Source organism: Syngnathus typhle, linkage group LG15 (assembly GCF_033458585.1).
Source record: "Syngnathus typhle isolate RoL2023-S1 ecotype Sweden linkage group LG15, RoL_Styp_1.0, whole genome shotgun sequence".
Classification (NCBI taxonomy): Eukaryota; Metazoa; Chordata; class Actinopteri; order Syngnathiformes; family Syngnathidae; genus Syngnathus; species Syngnathus typhle.
Genome location: NC_083752.1, coordinates 1574717 through 1599136, shown reverse-complemented (window position 1 = coordinate 1599136; position 24420 = coordinate 1574717). Strand labels below are relative to the sequence as shown.

The 24420-nt window shown below is 43.9% G+C and overlaps 1 protein-coding gene across 5 annotated transcripts in view; it reads right to left on the bottom strand.

The window, feature by feature from the left end:
• The window catches only part of cadm2a (cell adhesion molecule 2a), a 102297-nt gene extending 78734 nt beyond the window's left edge, over positions 1 to 23563 (bottom strand). For 2 of the 5 annotated variants that reach the window (XM_061299738.1, XM_061299740.1), the window contains exon 1: positions 23178 to 23563. In XM_061299738.1, coding sequence (XP_061155722.1) covers positions 23178 to 23238 — 61 coding nt within the window. In that variant the 5' untranslated portion in view covers positions 23239 to 23563. Of the gene's footprint in view, positions 1 to 9618; positions 9908 to 23177 lie in introns of those variants that run through there. The other 3 variants (XM_061299737.1, XM_061299739.1, XM_061299741.1) reach the window with 2 other exon arrangements.
• Positions 23564 to 24420: the final 857 nt, after the last annotated feature.

Genomic DNA, 24420 nt, shown 5'->3' with positions numbered 1-24420 from the left:
CCATCCATCCATCCATCCATCCATCCATCCATCCATCCATCCATCCATCCATCGGCATATTGTACATACAAACAACCCTTCATAACTCACAGAGGACAACTTTGAGTTCAGTGAACCTAATAAAAAGTTGGGGGAGGAAGCCAGATTGCCTAGAGAAAAAGCATAAGCATATTGAGGGGGGGGGAAACATTCAAATTTCCCACAGGATGGCCGAAGCTGAGACTATCTAGGTTGCTTTCCATGGTCTCTATCAGTTGATCAATTGAAAAGATGTTTATCTTATTTGCCCATTTGCCCAAAGAAAAGCAAAGTAAAAAGCATCATTCTGAACTAGTTGGAAAATAAAATGGAGGGTCCGGACAAGGTGGCGACCCGTCCGCAATGACCCGGGTGGCATGTGGCACCTTGTGATGTGGCCTTCATCACTGACCTCAAAGGAACCAATAGCGGCTGTCCCCTGAGCGGCCCCATGAGCCCTTTTGCAGCCCCTATGGCTGTGCTCCGTCTGTTTACCAACTGGCAGTGCAATTTCAGTTGCACAGAGGGACAGAGCCCAAATCATAGAAGGTCTGTGGCCTTTTTCAATGCACTCCACATTTGCGGCGCTGTAGCAAACACAAAGTGAGTGTATTCTCATGCAGGTGTAGATAAACAACCGCTGCTTTTGTAATTCAGCAAAACTGAATTGTTTGCAGTTTACTATTACAGTGTTTGTGTGCTTCCTTGGAGTAAGATAAGGCTTGTCTGAGCTTTGAACACAGATGTCATGCTGGCTCTCTAATCCCGCCGTCCCTTTGAGTCATGGACGTCACTGCATTATGAATACAATCAGAGAATTTATTATTTGACAATAGCCACAGGTGTTTTTGTGTACAACGTGGACCTTAGGAAGTAGGGCACGGGCAGGGAGGGAAGAGATTACTACCAGCAGAGCAGCGCCACCAAGGGTGAATAGTTAACACTATATGGGAGGCAGAGGGCTAGTAGGTTCATACAGGACATGCACAGATAAGGATAAGACCTGGACCAGTGACAGTCTTTTCTCGTGGTAAATATGTAAGAAGGACTTGACCATAATCACGTTCAAATGATGTCACCTTGTTTACATAATGCACTCCCATCCATCCATAACTGGAAGGAGGGGGTTGGTTGCCCTAAAAAACAACTACTTCCATCTTCATCTGTTTTGTTACCGTCAAAGCAATTGTTGATGTGCAATTGTGTCGGTTCCTGAATATTTGCAAGAGATGAGGAACGATAAGGGGAACGGCAAGTCGCGGGTGATGGGGATTACAATTACTGCTTCACTGGATGTTAGCCATTCGGTTTATGAATGTTAATGGGCACAATCAACAAAACTTGATGCATCTGCATGTGTGCGCAAGCAGCTGCCTCTGTTGTTATGTCAGGAAATTACTCTCCCCCCCGACTACCACCACTGTGATTGATCGGCTTCTTGTATCAACTGTGACATGAGTTGGGATGGGCCTGGCTGAGGGGGTTATAATTAAAAGTTCCTTCATGTCACGTTGGGAATGCTAATTGTTTTCACATTGTTTTTTTTTTTGATCTTGCACTGATTCGCTGACTGATGAATGTGTGACACAATTAGTAAGATCTGATTTATTTTTTACAATCAAATTCACTAAAATATCCCTAAAATGTAAAGAGTTTACTAAATCCTGTCACGAGTACCGATACCTTGAAACAAATCTTTAGTCAAATAAATATATTTAGTGGTCCGTCATTCTAACTTTTGTTATTTGGTTGGTCAGCATGTATCCGATTCAAATGCTATTTTTATCTCCATTCGGATTTGATCCAAATCAATGGAGTCCTAAATTCCCCCTATTCTGTCCATCAGTCATAAATATGACAGTGGTGATATTTAACATTGCTACTTTTGCATGCGTATTGCCTTCATGCTTTAAAGGGCGTGGGATTAAATGTCACTGAGGCAGCATATTTCTTCCTCACATTAAGCAAATGGGAATATCCCCGAGGTGTTTATCTGGAGGAAATGTGGAGCGAGCAGATTTTCCGATGAGCCAGCTTGAACATCCTGCACACCTTTGCTCAAAAGCCATGTCGGGGATGTTGCCGAACAACCTGTTAAAGTGATAGCGAGACACCAGCAACACATTCCCCCCCTGCAAACAAGAACAATCAAATCCCTGAGCTGCTTGCGCTTTGTTCCCCTTTTAGCAGTGACAAGCCCAGACGGCAGAGGGTGGTGGATGGAGGATAGGGAGCTGCCAGCCTGTGCCCTATTTGTAGCAGTTGCCAGACTCTATCAAATCCCCCTCTAGTTGTGCAGAATATGTCGCCCACCCACTGACAGCCTCCTCAGCTTGACACTCTCCGCATTGCCGGTGGGAGATGGTGGGGAGAGATATTCCACCCAGCTGGGTTAATCCTGTTATACAGCTATGCACCAAGCACATTATCACCAAGAAAACACATTCAACATCGAATCAAACAGCAGATCTTTGAACAGTGGAGGGAAGTTCACATCAGGTTTTCGGTTTGTTTCTTTTTACCCGCTAAGTGGAATGTCTCAAGCCATCGTCGGTCGGTCGGCTTTGGCCAATACAATTCCCAGGTTCAATAAGAACAAAGAAAATAAGAATAAAAGCTGCAAACTCATCAACAGTATCCATTCAAAATACTTTCTGCTGGATTAAGAAATGCACTAATTATTATTCAGGAAGCGCTCCCGCCAAACCGGTGATGTATTCAAAGCCTCGGCATGTCACACATTAATATTCTTCAAGCACGTGTTTTGGAATTGAAAAAGAATGAAGTCTATTTGGAGGAGCAAGTGAGTTGGAAACAAAAATTAATGGGGAGAAAGTGACCGTACACAAACACTGAATTTCAATTACTTTCCTAAGCTGAGGCGTTAGCTTGCAAACACACACTGGCAGGCTGTGGAAACCAAGACAAAGCACAATCTGTTTGCTCCATTTTTTTTTCTCCCCCGTTTCGTTTTTAAATAGAAGCCAAGCACATTTGCAGTATGCGGAAACGTCACGCACACGTGGGTCACTATTCCCACTGGGGGGGGGGGAAAAACTGCGCCATTTTGTTGAAAACTGAACCAAAGGTCGCTCCAGCGTGTTTGATGACACAACGCAAAACAGATCATTTTCAGCCAGGAAAGAGGAAATGCACTTAGTTTCATTTAGTAACCTGGCAACAGCAGCAGCACTCGCTGATTGGAACATTCCGTCCATCAATGGCAAAACATCTCCTGTTCTCCTCTACATTTTCTAAATCGTAGATTTAATGAAGAAAGTGGGGCAAATATTTTGATTTCAAAACAACTCATAAGCTCTATTCCAAGGAAGCTGCCTAATAAATGCAATGCCTAAATCGACCTTTTGTGTGGCGTCTCAGCTGTGATTGCTCCCCTATCTCTCACCACTTAAAAGACGGGAGCTTCTTCTGCATCCTATCTTGGGCCTTCAGGGTACATAGCGTCAGCTCCTTGTCACTCTCTCTCCCCAACCGACTGTCTTGACACGTTAACATGCAAGTGCGTATCCAGCGTCCATTAAAATGCAGGGCCAGTAGCCGCTAGGTGCGCCTGAGCCGAGCCGAGCCCATGGCAGGTGGCAGATAGTCAATGTGCATAGTCCTAAATCATTCATGACGCTGGGTGGCGAGTAGTATTGTGCGTGTTTGTTGTGCACATATGTACCGCGAGCTTGGGCGGGAGGCTGCTATTGGATTTTACAAAAAGTGTGCGCTGAATTCTAGACACATTGCGATTAACATTTAAGAAGAAGAAGAGAACGTTAATGAATTAACATGCATGGCTGGTGGCCCACAATGACCTGGAGCCAGGAGTTGAAACTGAAACGAACACCACACCTTATTACCTTTTCATGACAGAAATGAGTCCTTTTTGTCTCATTCCTCCCACTTCAACTCAGTCTCTCTTTCCTCACCTGCTTTGTTCTCTATGCGGCGACGTTGGAAGCATGCTGGTGTTGACTCGGAAGCAATTCCCTGTCATTTACCTGTCCTCCTTCTCGATCTGATAATGAATTTTAAATTAAAGATGATCTTTTTTTCCTCCTCGGAAAATCAAAAGCAGTGAGATGGCCCTGTCTTAATATGTAGCCTAATACCTTCTTTCAATGGTTGTTTGGCAAAACCAAGAAAAGAACTAAAAGGCATCTCCAAGTCATGTTAAAATGGCTCACCATTGAGCCAGTGGGAAGATGCTTGGTTGTGCATTGTCATGCCTCAGATCATTCATCTTAGATCTTCAATATACTTCAAGATTAGATGTACCCATGCATATCCTATTTGCTAAAGTCATTGAAGCTAACGGCGTGGCAGAGGCTTGAGTGTAAACTCAAATGGGATTCGATAGGTCGCAAAACCTGGCCTGTTAGTTGGCCAACTTTTTTCTATGATTATTCCTTTGCATCCTTTTCCATAAAACAATGTGCATACATACAAATGCCCATTTTTTTGGGTTTGCGTAGGTGTGCGTGTGTGAAGCGGAGGATGTTGCGTAAGCTTTCACTCCAGGCACCTGTTCAATCGACGATGGAGCTGCAATGATGGGAAGACAATGGAGAGCGAGGTGAGAAGTGGGTGAGTTCTGGGAAAAGATTGCTTCCTATTGCACATTCCTTTTGTTGCATTTCCAGAGAAAGAGCCTTTGAATGTTCCCAGTGTTAAGTTTTCAGCGCTGTTTTGAGTATTCCACGTAGACAAAGCACATTTCCTTTCCATGAGAGGCAAGACAGGAAAGGGACGTCTACCTTGCCTTTGCAAGATCCTTAAACATTCATACGCCCAAACCTGTCTCGGTCGCGATTTTGACATTTACGAATCGGCTTTTTTTTTTTGCTTTCCAACCCATCCTTTGTTTTGGCTGAAAACCTCGGCTCTGCTGTTTTTCTGCTCGGTCCAAAGGACTAAAGAAATCCATTTTCTTTGTGGTCCTTGAATGCACCTCTTGCACAATCAAAAAGAAAACAAAAGTACGTATGTCGTTTTCTCGTGTCCCTTTGCCGGAAAGTTACTAAAAGACACTATTGCAATGTGCGTTATTTAAAATACGCCGCATTGGTAGTCAACTTGAGAGAAGCATTTCGGGGTCTTTTTGCTTTAGCTCAATATGACACAGATGGAGGAAAAGAGAAAATATGGCATGTTCATCCGAAATCATTTTCACTTTCAGCCGACTCTCTCTCTGCACAGCGCCAGAGACAATAGCAGGCTGCAGTGGTGCAACATAAACAGAGAAATTGATGAGCTACAGGGACAGTGCAATCCACAGATAAAGGCAGAGGCGAGGGGGAGAGTGAGGCGGGGGCTGCTGGAATCTCAACACCTGAGCCACAAGGAGGATGCTTAAGTGCGGGCTTTCTGATCTCCAGAGCACAGCTCGGCGTGTGAGGGGCTGATTAGAGACAAATTACAAGCATAAGCATACACAAATATGCTAGCGGTAAAATTCTCTGATTATATTCCATTTTTAGCTGCACTGAGTCTGTGAAATGTTTTGCACATCAGCTTTCTCATGCCACCAGTGGAAATGATCATCGCTTACTCCAATCACATTCTGTCAATAACCTTGAAACGTCATATGCCGGTATTGTCATAAACCGATAGCAAGTTAAAACCGTATTTACTCAAAGCACTCTATCTTATCAAAGACTGGAAACAAAAAAATCATCGTTTAAAAAGCTATATCCAAATGTACTCTGTTCAGTAAATACCATCATTAGCAATCATCCACTCGAAACATTATGTTCGTATTCAAAGGTACTCATTAACATTCCATTATCAAGCTATGTTGATTATGGCCAAAAGCAGTATTAAAGTCGAGACCTAACGTGTTACAAAGCAATCTGGAATACGAACGGCCATTTGAATAGTTATTTCATCGTCTTTTCAAGGGATCAACAAGTAATCCATTTCATTTCAATCATGGCCACACCATATACAGGACATTTATTCGACTTCCTATTCCCAGTGTAAACAGCGATTCGGGATGAAGAAACGCCAAAGCTTGTTCTTCTCTAACTCACTACGTCTACACGCTCTTGCTTCTATTGTCTTCCATTTTCATGGCCTACTTTTCCGCTGGCAATAGTCGATCATATGCAAATGCTCGCTGGTGCTGATGTCTGAAGGCTGGCACTGGCCTCATTTACATACTCACCCACTGAAGCATGGGTGACATGCTGACCCTGTTCAGGCTGGGAGAGGAACAACCCCTGTAAATTCCCACACACCTATCAAGAGCTGAGGACAACTTCACCCAAACTCGCAACTGGGTCGCTCCATTCCGGTACACAGCACTAACTCCCGATTGAAACTTGACGAAGTGATGATCGCTGCTCACCAACACTCTTGACAAACAATAATACATGAACGCATGAGCCAGTAGGCAGCATTGTACATAGGCATGTGCCAGCCACTCCGCAGCCAAACGCACATGATCCATTTTCTGCAGCTGAACAATGGCTGACAGGGATGGATGTTCTGGATTCTGGCTACTTAAGGATTATGGGAAATGGTCTTCTCAGCACACGATAAGCCAATAAGACAGTTTCTTGGACAGGCCGTTTGCGACTTTTAGGAATCCTCTCTCTCGTCAGAGCATCTGTGCAAATGACACTGAGACACGGTTGAAGGGATTCATAGACAGACTGCTTGCACTCAAGCAGGTTAGGTTAGCTAGGTCCTTTAGGAATCCCTTGGGACATTCGAGAAAGGAAGGGTGGGTCCAGAGCAAAACTATCATGTGGCCCACAAACAAAATGGCAAAACCTGCGGTATCGATTTCAGTGAAACCTAATTGACGTAACCACAGAGTGAGCAAACATGGATGTCAAATTTAAGAGGCTCTCAGATGAACTGCAACCGCACATAACCCAAATGATGAGTGCAAATACTTCACTGGCCGCTTGCAACCTTGGCTATTCGATTTCTCCTGCGCTGAAACATGATCGCCAATGAAAACGAGTGAAAATGAGGTAAGGGGAGACACTTGTTTGGACAAATTGTTCACGCTTATTTAGGCAGCAGTCTTTTATCAAAGGGGATCCCGTTCAATAGGGGATTTGAAACAGCATTCACAGAAACCATCCCGTTATTAAACGTATTCAGTCTTTTGAAAATCTTTTCAAGCCGTTGAGCAAACCTGTGAATGATTAAGCTTAGCATATGTCTTTGTTTACCAAATCCCAAATAATGCTTGTGTCTCCTGTGTCGTAGGAAGCCAGGCAGTCTGTCTGCCGTCTCCGTATTCCTCACACGTGAATCGACTTGAGGCATCGGTGGGTTACATGAAATGACTAAACCCAAATATAATCTTTCTTTCACACGTGCAGACAATTGCCGCTTGAAGCAGTCGTTGCAGAACAATCGTCAGAGAACTTGACTTTTATTAATCGCCGGCTCCGACCACCGCGCAGGGCTAAAATAGATGGTGAGATGGCTGGTAGTTAATCAAGACCGGGCTCCTAGACAACCTCACACCAGGCTGTTAAGCGCCCCGTCCTTCGTATGTCGGAGGTCGAGGAAAACGATCGTAAAATCGGGACGAAAAACAATACCCTAACCTTTAAGGCCAAAACAGACAATAAAACATGTCTAAACAGAGTCCTTGCAATTTGAAAAGACTTTTTCAGTGAAAAGATGGCCGAGCGTGACTTGCTTGAAAATGTTTACGGGTGTGGTCAACTTTGAGGTTTCTTGAACCGCTGTCACCACTGCTCAATGTGACGCAACCTAAAGCTCGCACTGTTGACACAAATACTGGAGCAACTGGTTATACCGAGTGTTTGCATAACAGGTTAGTCACCACAATGACAAAGGTGAGTTCGCAATGTTCGCTTACAGCTGGCCAAGCTCCTCACTTATTTGTTCTACTACTCCACTTTTGTATTACCGTGATTTCTGGACTACAAGCCGCACCAGCTAAAATTGGGGGGGAAATCCTGTTTTGTTCAGATATAAGACGCACTGGACTATAAGACACAGGTGTTTTTATATTTAATTTCCATATATAAGAGAATATGCACAAATCATACAATATCAAAAATCATGAAAAGTCCTGCACTGAACTTTAAAGGGTTCAGAATTTGAGTAAAAAGTAGCAGCTTATAGTCCGGAAAATACAATAGTAATGACTTGTTCCACTATCCAAGGCCACAAAATAAGAATAGTGTAAGTTTCCTCTCCATCTAATTATAGAACAAGACTGTATTATAACACTAAGCATTTGTGGAGACCCACTAAAAAGGAAAGTCTTGCTTAAATATGAGTTCAGTTGAAAATGTGAGGTGGAAGAAATTAAGCGGAGGGAAACAAAATGCGAGTAGCGCCAATTTGCCCCTCATTTGCCCTTCTGATGCAAGTAAGCCCATAATGTCAATGAATTTCACACATTCATTAGGCGTATTGACCGAGGTCCGTCGGCAAAATGCTTTAGAAAAGGCCAGTGCGACAGAGTGTCACCGAGATGGAGGACTACCGCTTTAACTTTGGAAAGCAGACATAAAAAAAAAGCATCTGGACGGATGCTAAATCCAGACGGCAGTATGTTGATGTCTTTAATTTAGTTATCTTGATTAGTCTCAAGGGAGAGCAGTTAGAATTATAGCAAGTGAAGCCGGAGGCATTCACTATGGCTTTGTATTGCCGCACACAGACACTTTCTAAGCTCAGAATCCATTTTTTTTCCCGTCTAATTCCAAACTGCGGCTACGGCACTTTTCCACTCGTTTACCCTTATTTCTTGTTTATGAGTTTTCTTTCAGTGAAGTCGTTTTTTTAATTACTGCTCCCTCGCTCTCCCTTTTACGGCCTTGTTTTCTCCTCTTTTTTTTTTAAATATATATTAAAGTACTTCAAGTTCTATGATAGTTTTATAAGTTGCAGCAGTGGCTGGAAGCGGGGGTAAGCAGATTAATAGAACGGTAATGCCATTAAAATGTTAATGTGTAGACTTGGGCTAGATGCTGAAAACAATAAAACTCCACTTGATTAATGACACTGAATACGGGCACACACACACGGGCACACACACACACACGCCAATTACTCCTATGTTGGTTTTGTGTCGCAGTCTTTTGTTTAATATCATTACAGTCATTGTATGAGACTATTAATCAATTAAAACACACATTATCTTGAGGCCTGCACACCCTGCAGGTGGATATTACAAAGCAGTCAACACAGTAACAAATGCAAAGAGAGAGAGAGTGCGAGCGAGCAGAAAACCACCAGTCAAGGTAGGGATGCACTGTTAAAGTGGGTGCTTTACCATACACAATACTCCCACCATTTCCCAACCACAAAGTCGGAGTAAAATAAAATAAAATCAATAGAATGGTTTAGGGCGAATTAAATCAAATGGAAAAACTAGGCTGGGCCGGATTTTCCTATAACGCCACGAATAGAAACTATTAGAGAGGAATCTTGAAGGTCAACACAATTTGGAGCAGCAATAATTACTTCAAATGAATTAAGCTGAGTGAAAAAGTATTTGATTGAAGCAAGTTAAAGATAACAAATAGCATGTTGCTGAAAACATAATGGCAAATGCCTCGCATTAAACTGAAAGCTGAAAACAACTCTTACCTTATGTTACATATGGTCAGACATCTTGAAATGCTTGTATGGTTGTATTATTCATCCATTCTCTTTGTACTTGGGACACTTGTGCCATCCATTTAAAAGCAATGCTGATGAAGGCTTTCATGTGGAAAAATCTGCATCAATGATAATGTTCTCACTTACATTCTGTGAAACAAATGAATTACAGTGCTATATTAATGCCCATCAGCTTCCAGGAAATTGGCTGAAATGACGTTCAATTGAAAGGATATTAAGAGATCCTAGCTGATATGATATACGTGCACTCATTTAAGCCATGCAAAAGGCTGTGCTGCCTTGGCTGTAAAGTTGTTGTGAAACAGTTGGCAAATGGTCAAATAATGAGTCGCAGTGACAGATACAGATCACTTGATGGTTGGAATTTGTTGTTTCTCTTAGCCCTGCCAGCATGCAAACGCATTCACAAACAATTGCTTCGAAATGGCACTCTAAGAATGAATCCAAGAACAGTGCTGGGAGCCGTGCTAATGCACATGCATGGATACATAGTGGAAGGTCAGCATCTCGAGCCTCACAAACTCTGCTGTTCCACTTTTGGAGTTTGACCAAAATATGTGACGAAAAAGGAGGACAAAGAGACGTGGAATGCACCTCGGCGTGCAGAATGAGTAGAACATGACCTTGATTGAAAGGTATGCTCTGGTGTGATAGTGAGAAGCGGACTGATTACATCTGACCTGTGGGTGAGTGAGACACTGAGACACCGGATCAGACAGGGTCATGGGAGTGTCTAACAAATGGAGTGTTTGAATCATTCACAGGATCTCAATCCAAAAATGAAAGCTTCACACTTTTGTAATAAAAAAAATTGAATAAAAAACCTAGCCCACCCCACGCCCCCCCCCCATTGATAAAAGCCTAGCTCCGGCACTGACATCCATATGTAAGGTGTTCCTGACTATAAGGCGCAGTGTTTAAGAAAAATAAAAAAAATCAACAATAAGCTGCAGTTCTGTACTTTGATTTTTTTTTCCACATCTTGTGGTGGCAGATTTGTGAACATAACCACATATATGTACCTTGAAACCTCAATTCACAAACTTGAACCAAAGCAAATGTTTCTACAACAATTAATGGCAACAAAAATAATCTGTCCCGGTTCTGCTCTGTTCCAGAACAATGTTATGTTTGCCTTGATTTTATGGGTTCATTTAGAAAGGAATACAGAAAGAAAGATTTCTTCTCAAGAATAGCGCAAAGTCAAAAATCACCTTTGTGAACTACACAAGGTCATTGGTGAACCGAGGCGCCTCTGAAATAAAAAGTATACATCGATAGATTTCTAGGGACAAGGCCAATGCTGTTCCATGCCACAAAGGCAAGAACGACGCATTAAAAAACAAACACGGTGCAGCTTTCCGAAGCTTTGCCAAGGTACGCTGGACCAAAGGCCGCTTTTTTAGATCGGACTAACTGCATCACCATAATCCTCCCAAGACTGCATCCAGACAGCTGCCTGCTACGCCACCAAAATGATGTCACACTTTGCTTTACACCAACGGCGACAGGTTTGTCTTGGCTTGTCCGCAGTGGGAAAAACACACCACATGTTCCCATGTCCAAAAATGTGTTTTACACTTAGAAACTAACACAAGTGTTATTTGTGGAAATGCAGAAGCGTGAGATGCTGCGGGCGGGAAGGGGGTGGCTTGGATTCATGACTCTCAAGCACCGGAATCCAGATACTTGTGTCTAGTGAATGCTGAAGTGTGCATTTTCACATGTTGGCCGCCACGTGAGTGTGTGATAATTGCGGTGTGGAGGGCCACTTACGGTCACTTTGGACCACTGCATAATCACAACGTTTTTAAACCGGTGGGGGGGGGGGGGGGGGGGGGAGACACAGCAGCAGTTTAGCGGGGCCTCTTGTTACTCATGCATGACCAGCCCATAATGCACTTGTGCGCTTTCACTCACTGTTGGCAGGACAACAGAGTTAGTGGGAGAAGGATTTGGGAAAACGCAATTTGCCAAGACTGGGGAAACAGCCAGATTTCTTCTTAGGCTACAAAACGATGAAGGAAGAGCAGCTTGACTCCGAGTTTCCGATCCATCTTTGTGTTCGGCTGCTTTCTGACTTTAGTACGATTGAATCGGGAGGTGCTTTCACTTTATCCGAATAGAAATCAGTTGATGAAACCTGGTAAATATGACATCACTCTACTATTTTACTCATTTCGCCAGGATATCAAAGCCTCTGCCATTGGCTAATAAAAGAAGAAGAGAGCAATGCCACATGAAAACCAACATTTACAAACCTATGAACTGTTTCAGACCACAGAAAGCATGACATCATTGTTAATTGTGCCATTTCCATTGTCCCGTAAAAGTTCTAAGGAAAAAGAATGTTGACCGAAAATAAAGCAGACATTTGTTCAAGTGTCTACAGTAAGTCAGGTTAAACATTGATCAGTCTGGCTTCTTACAAAGTGTGGGCAGACAGCTAATGGGAGCGCTCGCCTCAATTAGCCCTCTGAACGATCCGACCGATGGAACTGCGTAAACAAGTCACGTTTCCTCTCTAGATGACGAGCGGCGAGCAGCGAAGCAAAGTCAGGATTTGCGAGCCTACCTGCAGCTGCTCGACAGCCGCCAAAATCAGCACCACTGTCTGCTGTAAAGGTTTATGAAGCCATTATGTTCAAACGTGACCTGTGGAATGGAGCACAATTAAGCACACAATGGCACGCTAAGTACCATGGTGTTATATGAAAGGCATCATACTGATAGGAGAAATAAGAAAGAGAGTGAGCTCTTTAATATCCGACTTTTTGACGGACCTCATTCGTTCCAATTTATTTTCCGAAGCGTTCACCCCAATGAGAACTTCAACGATTCGGTTCACCGTTTATTTGAAAGCAAACAGAATTATACACAATGGTGAACTAGAAAGACGGTAGGTAACTCCTAAGAGCTACATCGACTCAGACTGAGATTTGCAAGCTAATTTGAACGTCACAATCTTCAACAGCCTCATTCCCTTTACATTAAACACAGTTGCGATGGTACAAATGTCAATTAGTCTTCTTTTCATGCATTCTTATTTCCAGTTCAAGGCCGAAGGCTCTCAAATCCTATTTCGACATGAAGTCATTTCAATCATATTCATCTTCTTTAGACAGCAAACCAATCAGCATCAGATATCCTTCAAATTCTGATGAATAAATCATTTCCAGAAGAGAAAGAATAAAATGAAGGACTTCACCCTGTCAGTTTTCAAAAACCTCTGAAACACCCAGATCTTGACTGCACACTGTATTACGTATATACTGGCGAAATATTTTTAATAAGGGTCAGGAGAATATTAAAGTGCTCTGACGGATGAGTCATTTGGATGATATAACCTTAAGCCACCGTCGGGGTACAGCCGGTGTACAAGAACATAGCTGGCGACTTCCATCAGAACAGCCCGGCTGCGTTCTGATGGAAAGGCAGTACGTGTCTTTCTGTAGAGGAAATGATATGTCATGGTCTATAAAGCAGCCACTTCATATATTTTCAGAGTCTGTATCCTTGCGGCTGTGATCATTGTACATTGGATGTCGAACACTCACTCACCATGACATGGGCTCTTTTTTAAGCCACTTAGTTTCTCGGCCGTAACTGACGGGAGAAGATCAAGCTACTTTCCCTCTCCCCTTTATTCATATATTTGGATCAAAACAGAGCAAGAGCAAAATGACGTTGGAAGCCCTGCAGTCACCATATATGCTTCTCAAAACGCTCTCTTCTGGGTGTCCTTCAGAGGCCAGAACAGGCCAAATATTTTCATCAATGATGAAGCTTGATGCTAAAGGCTGCCTGGGGTTGCAATTATCAGTACGCACTCTAACATGTAAACAGAAGACATTTGCATATGCATCCCACGTCTTTTCAAATATGTCATGTGTGACATCTGCACTGTGTGACTGATTAAAAGCAGATAGAGTGCACATTCGCAAACTGATTAACAAGTGCTGGAGCTCACTGTGAAATGAAACAGCAACAGTGAGACAAGCTGCTTGCGGGGATTGCAGCACTGTTTCACTTTTGATTCTCGTTATAAGACAAAGCTAGCTAGAAATTAAACAGGACGTGCCTACTGGCCTCTTCATCGGGAATAGCTTGGAGCCGAGTATTTTGTGATCATTTCAAAGTGGTTCTGCTTGTGATTTTTTTTTTTTGGTGACCATTAAATTATGAGTTGTTTGTATCAAAGGACGACTCGGTAAATAAGATGCATCACCAATCAATTCCACACACTTCATAACAATCGATTAATCGGCAAATCAATGATCATGCTTTACCTAGCGTCAACAAAACGGAGCTTCTAACTTCCGGGTCTTTGGAAATGAGTCACAAGATCTCCTTTTACACCGGTAAGCACTTTCGTCCGCATCACAAGACTCGGCGGTGCTTGTTAAAACACTTTTCGGATCTATGCAAGTGCAATGAATGGTGTCTGACAAGGGCGCTTGTGTGCCAATTGGAGAATTCTCAGAGATGAAGAGAGCACCCCGCCAAGATGAAAGCCCCGGGGTGAGGTGTCAGGGGGTAAGGCAGAAATGAAACCGCGTCACAGAAGCTAGAGTGAGACAAAAATGCAAAAAAAAGGAAGTCATGATAAAAAAAATAAAGTCTTTCCATGTTGGGAGCTGAACAAAATGAAACGCTGATGTTTGTTGTCCAACACGTACCATCCATTTATGTCTCAAAGAATAAAAATTGCCAAAAAGTGTCACCTTTTCAGCACGGCTCTTTATCTGTGATCGTATCTCCATGCATAATGAATTATCCCAACTGCTTGAATGCATTATTCATATTTTAGAGATCGTGTGTGCATGTTTGTATGGTTGATGCAATGTCAAGGCTCATTTAGTGAATATCTCACGCCTGGTCGCTGTTCTTTTTGTGCTACTTTTTATTTCCTCCGTGCTCTATTTTTTTCCCCCAAGACACTGTGGGGCCAGCTGTCTCCATGCCAAATTCATATTTTCCTGTGGTGAGGGAAAAAAATGTGAACTCCTCTAACCCCCATCCCCCTCTCCACCGATCCCTCCTGTTCAACAACTGTCCAAATGTCTCATCCCTCCACACCTTGACGACACGCCAAAATGCAATGTTTGCTGTTAGCGCCGTGGCTGTCTCATCACATCTCATCGCAGGGAAGCACCGGCGAGACTGCGGCCGCCGGGTCGATGTCTTGAAAGGATCCCAGACGAGCCGCAGGAAACGACTTGGACTTTACGAGACACCTCAAGAAAGCCCATCAGTTTCTCGGAAGCATTACATTGCCTTCTATTCCATGCATCTACATTTTGGTGCTCATCCAGAAAAGCAGGATTGAAAAAAACAGTGTTGTTACGAGAAATACTACCCAATAGTGGGCGTAAGGACCAGAGGCAGTTTGTGTGAAATCTCATTAGACGTCTCCACAGTGGAACTTGGATGGATGTGCGAGATGCGAATCCTGCTGACAATACATTCACGATTTTTGTTATACATCTTCAATTTATTACTTGCTGCCATGTGCAATAAGCTTCTGGATTGTAAGAGAAAAGATCGAAAAAGATAATACAAATGAAATTTGCCGGCCTACGCATTTGGAGAATTTGGCCTTTGGAGGTCAAAGGTTGTGACGGGATCAAGCGGCGTGAGGGTTATCTCCTTACGTTTACCTTCTTGAAGATAGTCTCGATTAGAGTGAGTCAAAATGAGAAATGTGGGGTCGCAATTTAAATAAGGCTTAGTATGCTTACAACAAGAAAGCATGCTACTAATTACCGGGTTTTGTTGTTATAAGATTTTTTTTTTTTTTCGACAAAGCTACAGCAATTGAATTTGCCTGGAATATGCACAACATGTCTCTTCCTCTTCGTCTCCGTGATCCATCCCAACTACAGAGTGATGTGATCATTTTGCTCCACGGGCGCTGCTCAAGGGATTAGCACAGATTAGCATTAGCTGGTCCATTTCAACTGCATGGATACGCGTAGCTGTCACTAGGCGTGTCCTCACTGCAACCATTTAAAACAAAGCCATTTAAACTTGTTTTTTTTTCTAATTATGTTCTGAACTCTTGTTACAAAAACAGTGTGGGATTAGGAAAGGAGAATTCCAATGCTCGGAGGAGTTATTGGTTTGCAAAGATGTACAGTAGTTTTCTTGCGGATGCAGAGGTCTTCAGACAGCAATCGAGTTGCCGCTGAATCAATTGGACCTCCCTTGCTTGCAGCCAAGTACCTATCACTACACCATTAGCAGCACCATTAGATGTATTTTGTGACCAACGGAAAATGCTAAGGTTAAAAAGCGAAGGTTAAATCCACGCAAATAAATGGAGCTCTCCCTTTTAATGTTTGTCTGGCAATGTCTGGAGATGATGCTCGCAAATGAGCTCCGTTATGAAATAACAGGGTTGTTATTTGGAACATAACAAGGGCAAACGTTATGAATGTGAATCTGAAGTCATTTCTTGGTATTAAGTCTACAAAAGAGTGAGAATGAATTCGTGTCGACTGCCACTAAACAGGATGGGATTGGAGACAAACAGTAATAATGAAGATAAAGGTTCTCAGTTCTAAATATGAGAGTTGAGAAGAAACAGAAACCATTCTGCTCTCTAATAAGAAGGCATCTGTTGTATTTCAAACAAGTCGGTCTGGTTATGATCCCGATGCCAATTCTTGTGCTCCTCAACTGGAGCCCAATAAGAAAGAAAAAGCAAACGTCTTTAAGATAAGCATTGAAATTAGTCGTAATTGGAGACCATTTAAAGCCATTATAGCTTATTTGTTTCCTCAGCAGGAGGTTTTGAGTCGGAGAATCAGTTTGATTAGAAGTGGGGATGAGTTCGCTATAAAACTAGTGAGCCGAACGCTAGTGAGATTCGAGCGCGTCTTGCTGTGCTCGAGCAGCGTGCTAATATGCAATTAAATGACGGGAAGATTATATTTAAAAAAAAGGCTTCAAAGACATATTTCTTTAACATATTCCAAAATATGGCGAGCTCTCAAATTCAATTGAATCTCGGCTTGGCTTTTTTACGATGGACAATTCATTTTGCACAAAACATGGGTGAGCCTTTACTGCCAAGTCGCAAACAAGCCACAGGATCCTGCAGCAATAGCAATAAGCGGCGGGGAGTGCACTACTTCAAATGGGGAGGAATCATGTTGAGGATCCTAGAATGGATTTGCAATGTGGCGGAAAAAAAAAAAAAAAAAAGACAGATGGTGCAGAAGTGATGAAATGTGGACACCACACACACACAATAATGTGGGGGCCCCAAAGCACATTATGGAGGCTATTGCTCACCAGAACTGAGCGTTCTTTTTTAACTGTTAATCATTTTCTCACTAAATCTTTAGCCAAATCGCGCACTCCATTCTGCATCAATAGCTTCAGGACCAACAATTCATTCATCACAATCAAACAAAACATTGGGTTTTGCCAAAACTAGCCCATCAAAATCTCCTTATGTCAAGTGAAATCTAGTGGGTGGCGATTGCTAGAAACCTGAAGTAATCCCTTAATTGCAGTCTTCCATTCTAAACAGTTGACAAAGAGTCCCTAATTCAAGGCAGCCCGAAACTCCATTGTTTGGCATTTTCCCACCGACTAGTCCGAGCAATGTGAAGGAAGCATTGAAGGACGAACGACTCGACGCCAAAATGAAAGTTTTGAATCTGAATTTATAATTCCATGACGTCAATGTGCCATGCGCAAAACGGAGCCGAATAGCTTTCGAAGGTTGAATTAAAAAATGGGTGGAGAGGGGGAAGGGAACGCCAGGCGACACCAGCTGTTGATGAGACAAGCGACTAGCAACTTACTTCAGGCTACAAAAAAAAATACACCCACTCAACTACACACAGACACGGAAACACAAGCGCACACAGAAAGTCAATTAACATGAACATGTGTCTTTGGGGAATTATATTTCAATTAGCTTTTGCTACTTCCAGGCTTCTTTCTTTCGCCATGCTCAAACAAGTGCAGATAGTGCAATGAATCCCACTTTTCAATTAGTATCATGCCATAACTCCACTCTAATAATGTTTCGGAACTTGCAGGGCAATTAAGCTCTAAATCCCTATTTTGAAATATATGACAAGAGACACAACAGTCCAACAAGCATCACTAACACGGCTATATTTGAAAACTCAAAGTCAAATCACGGAGAGAGAGAGAGACTCAATTGCCACTACCCGATGGCCACAAAGGGAAATGGGCATCGTGGATGCTTCTCAGTTTAGGGATTACTTTGTTGAATTACAGCTACGATTAGCAAAGACGAATATCGGCGCCGCGAGGGTGGGAGGTGGTGGGAACCGTGGGATTATGTGTGGATTTGGCTTCATTTCCTGTTTAGACACTGAATGGATGCTCCCTTCAACGCTTGAGACAATGAAGCACTAGAGAGAAGAGAATTTGTCTTACGCCTGTATTTATAGGCCTTGGACCTGCTCACTTCAACATCTATGAATTTGCTACGAGTGTACTCTTCTTGGCATTTCAGAAAAGATGTGGACGAAATAGGAGCACCCTACAGTCCATTACATGGGAACAAATGTAATTCCAAACAAGAGTGGATATTTCTTCCCTTCCTCTCACCGCTGTGTCTACAAGCTGCGGGGCGGAAAGTGTGCAAGGTGCATTGACAGTATGTGCGTATTGTGGCTGGCGTGCACAAAACATAAGGCGCTGGCTGTCTCTGCGCAGCAATATGGTCCGTCTTGGCTTCGGCTGAATTCATTTCTGTCACAAGCGGACGCAGAGTCCCCAAACAATATTGGCGGCGGGGCGGGAGCGCAAAGGGAGGGGAGGCCGAGCTGCGTCGTGGTCGTATCTTTATCTGGGCTCAAGAAAATGATTACTCTGACACGTACCAGCAAGTCTCTCGACTGTGGCCCGCGGGGATTTGTATGAAAAGGAGCCGTCAGATGAAAGGGCACATAGGATGAAAAGAACATTATCAAGGATAAGGCTTGTTAAGAAGGAGCGCGATACATGAACCCGGAGAGCGTGTTAAGTTCAACTGCATGCTACATTAACCCACCTCATATGTTTGTGAGTTAGCCGTGGTGGGGCGACCAAAAATGTACAAAATCCTCCTGGGTGTTCTAGGACTTGTGAGATTAACCACATGCTAATCCCCGAGACTTTGACGCTAATAGAGACATCACATGCGTGTTTACATCCAGGCATGTTCACATTTGATTAAAACAGAATATCGATCTTTGTAAATTTGATTAGCCAGGGGCGAAATCTCGCTCCAAACCAATAATTGCATTTTGTGAGTCTTGTAGGTGAAAAGAAATCCAAATTTCTCCCCCCGTATATCAAGTTGATTATTTTGGAAACGATTCTCACTTAGCCACAAGCCTTGCAAAGGCGGGCAGCCGCACACCGATATATCATAGCCTCGTTGGAGCATACTATCATGTTTAACCTTATGTACGATTTCTTCGTAGTTTTGTGAGAATACACAAAAAATGTGCCAATAAATGGGGAACAAAAGTCAATTGTATTTTAAAGTTAAGATGAATCACATCCAATTAGTGGTTTGGTTTCTATAAGAAGTGTTTACAATCAAATAAACAAACCCCATTGCCTATTGGGAGTCTCTTTTGGGCCGAAAAGGCACCGCCTCATTATCGTCTTCTCTCATACACTTTAACTGAAGAATATGAGGCAGAGCTGCACTGCCAATTTGGAAATGAATGAAGCCACAATGTATTTCCAGACAAAGATGTTGTTGTTTTTTTTCTGATGAATTCCAATCTCGAACAACATGTATTTGCAGCCAGGGAGGCATAAGCAACGTCTCATCAGTATCCTTTAGTAATATGCAATTCATCAGACTTAAAATGATTTTCTGAAAAATGCTGCATGCTGTTTGAATGTACGCCCGACAACCTAATTGGATGTTTGATGACTAGCATGCGTCTATTGTACTGTGATTATCGTAACAAGCCATGACAGAGCGTCATTGCCATCATACCATCAATTACTCCAGAGGAATATGTACTTGCCAAGAAGTGCAAAAGCTCACAGTGGCAGAGTTCAGTGAGCAGCAAAATGGAAAACAGGGCTTCCACATGTTTTCCATGAAGGCTATTTTTTCAAACTTGCAATTGCCCAAGTATTTGGTTCTGGCTATCACATTAAAAAAAGAAAGAAAATCTGCTCGACCTTGCCGTGTAACCTTTCGCTGTGGCGGCCACAGAATGGCGGTAGCTGTCATCATAATCCGGGGTTCACTCTAAATAAATGCCCTGAATTAGTTGGCAGTTGGGTGGCGATCCAAATTGTCATTGCTGGTCCTAAGTAGAGGGATGAGCACAACTCAGTGTCATGTCAACAAGGAAAAAGTCATCTAGGCCATAAACCCGCTGACACCGGCTCTAAAAAGAGCTCCATGTTCTCATTTAGGCCTTTTTGGTGTCAGTTGGGCGAAAAGGAAAGGCAAAGATAAACTCATCAAGTGAGTCGAGGGAATCAAGCAACCCCAGGTGTGAAATTGCGCGCCGTGCTTTTCCGAGCGCTTCTGCACCCGGTGTACTTCTCCTCTGCCAGGAAGAGCTTGTAGCTTCTGAATCCTACCACAATCCCCTCCAGCCACTGTTTCAACTTTTTTAACACCTGGACTAACAAAAAGACTGACTTTGATCAAGGGAAATCCTTTGGCAGTAGTGAATCCACCACACTGGGGCTCTGTGCATGTTAGCCTGCCTGGCTGCCTGCCTGCCTGCATGCCTGCATGCGTGCGCGAGGAGGCACAGTGGTCCAAGCGGCGCTCCGCAGAAGATTCCAAGCTTTGAGGCTTTATGGCAAGGAGGTACAGAGCACCTCATCTGCTCTACCTGTCGGAGCACAGCCATGAAAATAGATGCACAAGTGGGAGGGGAGAGTGTTGCGCGTGAGGGAAAACCAGAGTTGTTCCCTGCGTGTAATCAGTGGCTCTGGAAACACACAAACATGGACAGACGCACACAAGGCCGCTTGTTATCAGAAGCTTTCCCACGCTGCTGCGCTACAAAGCTTCCACACCAGGAACTGGCGGATGAGAGCGAGGGAGGAATGGACGAAAGCGCAGAGGGATGGAGGGTCAGCCTTGAGCAGCTTACACTCACTGAGGGGATAAAAACACATGCCTCAGCGGGGGCTCGCCAGATCAGAGTTCCAAAAGAGCCGGCCGGCGAGATAAACTGGCAATCCCAAACAACGCGCAAAGTGCAGTAGTTGCACTCTTATCGTCAGGAGATTCCTCCTCCGCAGCTCCCATATTGTTCTGACATCAGCTCCCTCCGTCGCCCTCTGCTTCCCCAGCCGCTCAGCCCGGGGCTCTTGCGTAAGAGGCGCATTTGCATAACAGGCGCTTTTCTACGGCTTACGGGCACAGGCTGGACAAAAAACGCGGAAAGCGGCAGACATCTTAAAACTAATAGAAAAAAAGGATAAACAACAACACAAATTTCCATTTGCACCTGCGCAGGTTTAATCTGCGGATATGGCGACACCAGCCGCCGTGCTCTGTACGTGACTTGAGCGGTATCGACTCCATTCAGGAGGAGGCTGACCTGCCTGCTGTGCGCGACCTATACAATAATAGGCCTTGCGCTGGGAAATGACTGTTCAAATCAAGCAGCCTAGCATTATCCTCTTCAGGGTTGCCGAGACTCTGTGTCGCATTTGTGTGTGCCAGCATTATATGAAAAGAGACTGACGCCGGCGCGCTCTCTGCTCTCATTGCTCAGGTCCTCTTCAACATAAGCTATGCAAACACGGCACACATTCGCAGGGAGATGTAAACACACACATACTGAACATACTCTGCAGGAATATGCCGTGCTTTGGGAATGATAGAGTATAATGAAGAATAATATTAGAAGCACCTCGAGACGCATGACACTTTGCAGAGGCGGTGGGCAATATATGACTGGTGGGCCATAAATGGTCCACGGAGCAGGCCCGCCATGAAATTAGAAAAATGAAACTGCAACTGTTCAAATACTTCACTAAGAATTGATCATTAAGTCCGAACAAAAATAGTCTTAGTATGACACTTTATAAAAAGGAAAATGGTATCTGATGGGGAAAAGGTTCCTCTTCGTTGATTTAGCAACTTAAGGAAGTCCAGCTCCAAGCCGTCTCCAAATAGTTTTAGCCTCAATTTTTCTTCCTGCCGCTCATTGTTTCCTCCTCAATTTATGCAAAGCCAGTCAAAACAAGTCAAATCGATCCATACAGCTCTTCAATCACAAGCCAGGGCTTTTCTTTTCTAAAGGTGTCAAATACTCGACATAACGCCAAACTGCAGGCAACACTTGGCAAAAGGTATCAGCCCACTTGCAGTTGGGTCGCTTAGCAACCGGCGACAAATATGGCAGACCGTCCACCTTACCCAGGTTCTCCCCGGGCCCCCTTTTGGTGAACGCTCTGCAAAACTAAATGTGATGTCGATTAGTTGTCGATTAATAGACGACCCTCTGCTGCGAAACATTTTGGGTCCCAAAACAACACTGAAATCAGCCGAGCAACAGTCCCAGCGATATTACATCGAAAAATAGGACGTGACCTGAAGCAGATGACGAGATGTTTTGTATCACAAAACAAATGACAGAGCTGGCAACTGCGGTGCAGTTACAAGCTCAAATCATTTGCCGAATTGTTTCCTTTTCTTCTTCTTTTCAGTTGCCAGCATTCTAGATGGCTTGCAGCACTGTGCTGCCCCCACACAGGTCAGAATTGGCACTACACCTGACATCCGGCTCGGGCTATGAGAATCCGGATCAGGGATATGTTCAATGATGTGTTTGGTGTTCTAAGTTCATCTTCTTGAGTGCAGCAGAAATAGAATTAAAAACAAAATCTATATTTTTCCATTATCCAGTATGGTGCTTCTCATTTTAAACATGCACCCCGCTGTTGGGGTTTTTAACCATGTGACCTAGACCTCCAACATCACTACAGCTTGAACTATTCATCATGCAGTTCACACATCCCACCACAATATGGACAAATTAGGGTGATGCCCCTGTTCTGCATCCTCACACCAATTAAAATGCATGGCTGCAAAAAAAAGAAAAAAAAATCTCTTGATCAAAAATGCATCGGCGACATCGCAACAGTGACTCATCACAAAGCTGCATGTCCGACAAACACTCATGGAGGCGGAGGTAAGGGAGGGGGGGGGGGGGGGGGGGCGGATGCTGCACGGATCACGTTGAGGTGTGTCCGCCTCCGTTGCGCCTCTTCCTGGGCACGCGTTTTTATTGCCACGGCTGCAGAGGAAAAAGGTGTTGTAGAAACACCTTACTCATTGCTGGCCACAACATCTGAGGAGGAATACCCCCAGGGTGCCCCCTCATCACTTTCCAAATACAAAGGTGCGCATCCTCCCATGCACGCACGCACGCACTATGCATGCAGAAAGGCAAGCGCTTGCTTGACCCATCATCTTGCCCCTGATCGCATGCAAGGTGCACAAACAGACACGTCATCCCGAACTCGAAGAAGAATAAAAAAAAGAGGCTGACCTTTAAGAAGAATCCCATAAACCGTGTAGAGGGTGAAGATGGCATGAGTGTTGAGATTCATCCTGTCTTATTGTTGTCTTGCACCTCGCGCTCGACGCTGATTTGTCCGCCTCGTAGATCCCCCCCCCCCAACCGGACCTGCTCCGTTCCAGGTACACTTTGGACCGAGTCCTCGGCTTGCAAAGTGAAGTCGAGCAAGATTTGCAATGCTTCCCAAAAACGGTGCTACTTTTTGTGGACAGGATGTGCAGCACAGCGGTGGGGATCAGTTGCGGAGCCTTCAGCGACACAACACTGGCGTCCTCCGGTAAACTGGAGATGCACTGCTGCCTGGCCCAGCTCGCTCGCTCGCTCCCTCTCTTCCTCCCTGCCTGTGTGGAGCAAGAGCGAGTCGACCAAGTTCCGCCCACACAGCGGAGACCGACGCGAGCCTTTAGCCAATACGCAAGAGGAAGAAAAGTGATGTGGGGAGGCGCTCGGAGCCTAAGACTCGTTGGAAAAAAAAAAAAGAGATTCGCTCGAGTTTTTCCAAAGGCTTCCCGTTTATTTTATAATAAACACAAGCAATCAATTAATGCCTAGTCCATCTTTCCATTATTTATAGTGCTTGCCCTCCTTGGGGTTGCAAGTATTTTTTTTTGCCAAACACGCTCTCAGTCAAAATGATGGAAAACGTGAAGTCAAACAAAGACAGAACCTGAGCTTTATATTCCCTTCAGGCCTTCAAATAGTTTTCATTTGTGTAGATCTATTGTATCATATTGTTTTGATTGACACACAATTGGCAACATATTCGAAACATCTCTCACACTATGATTATTTTATAAAGGCCACCTTTTTTTTTTGATACAGCTCTTAGACTAACCCTGGAATACAAAGGCAAAGGGCCTTTGCAGCACACACGCACGTAGTGTAAGCAGTGGATGCAAAACAGCCGAACTAACTCACACACTTTGTGGCTTACTACTACGTTGATCCCAACGCTTCTGGTCCAAGGACTGTAAGGGATTAAGGGTGACAAGCAAACTGGCTTAGAAGATTTCCCGGCAAGAACAATTGTTGGGGGTGGAGAGGTGAGCTTGGGCGAGGAATGGAGGGGACAAGGTCATGTATGGGTGTGTAGAGGTCAGGGGTGGGGAAGCAGTAAAGGGGGGGGGGGGGGGGGACCCTCTTAAAACATAAGAGAAAGGAAGTGAATGAGCAGAGAGGACACAAGAGGAGTGAGTAGACATTAGCAATGTTG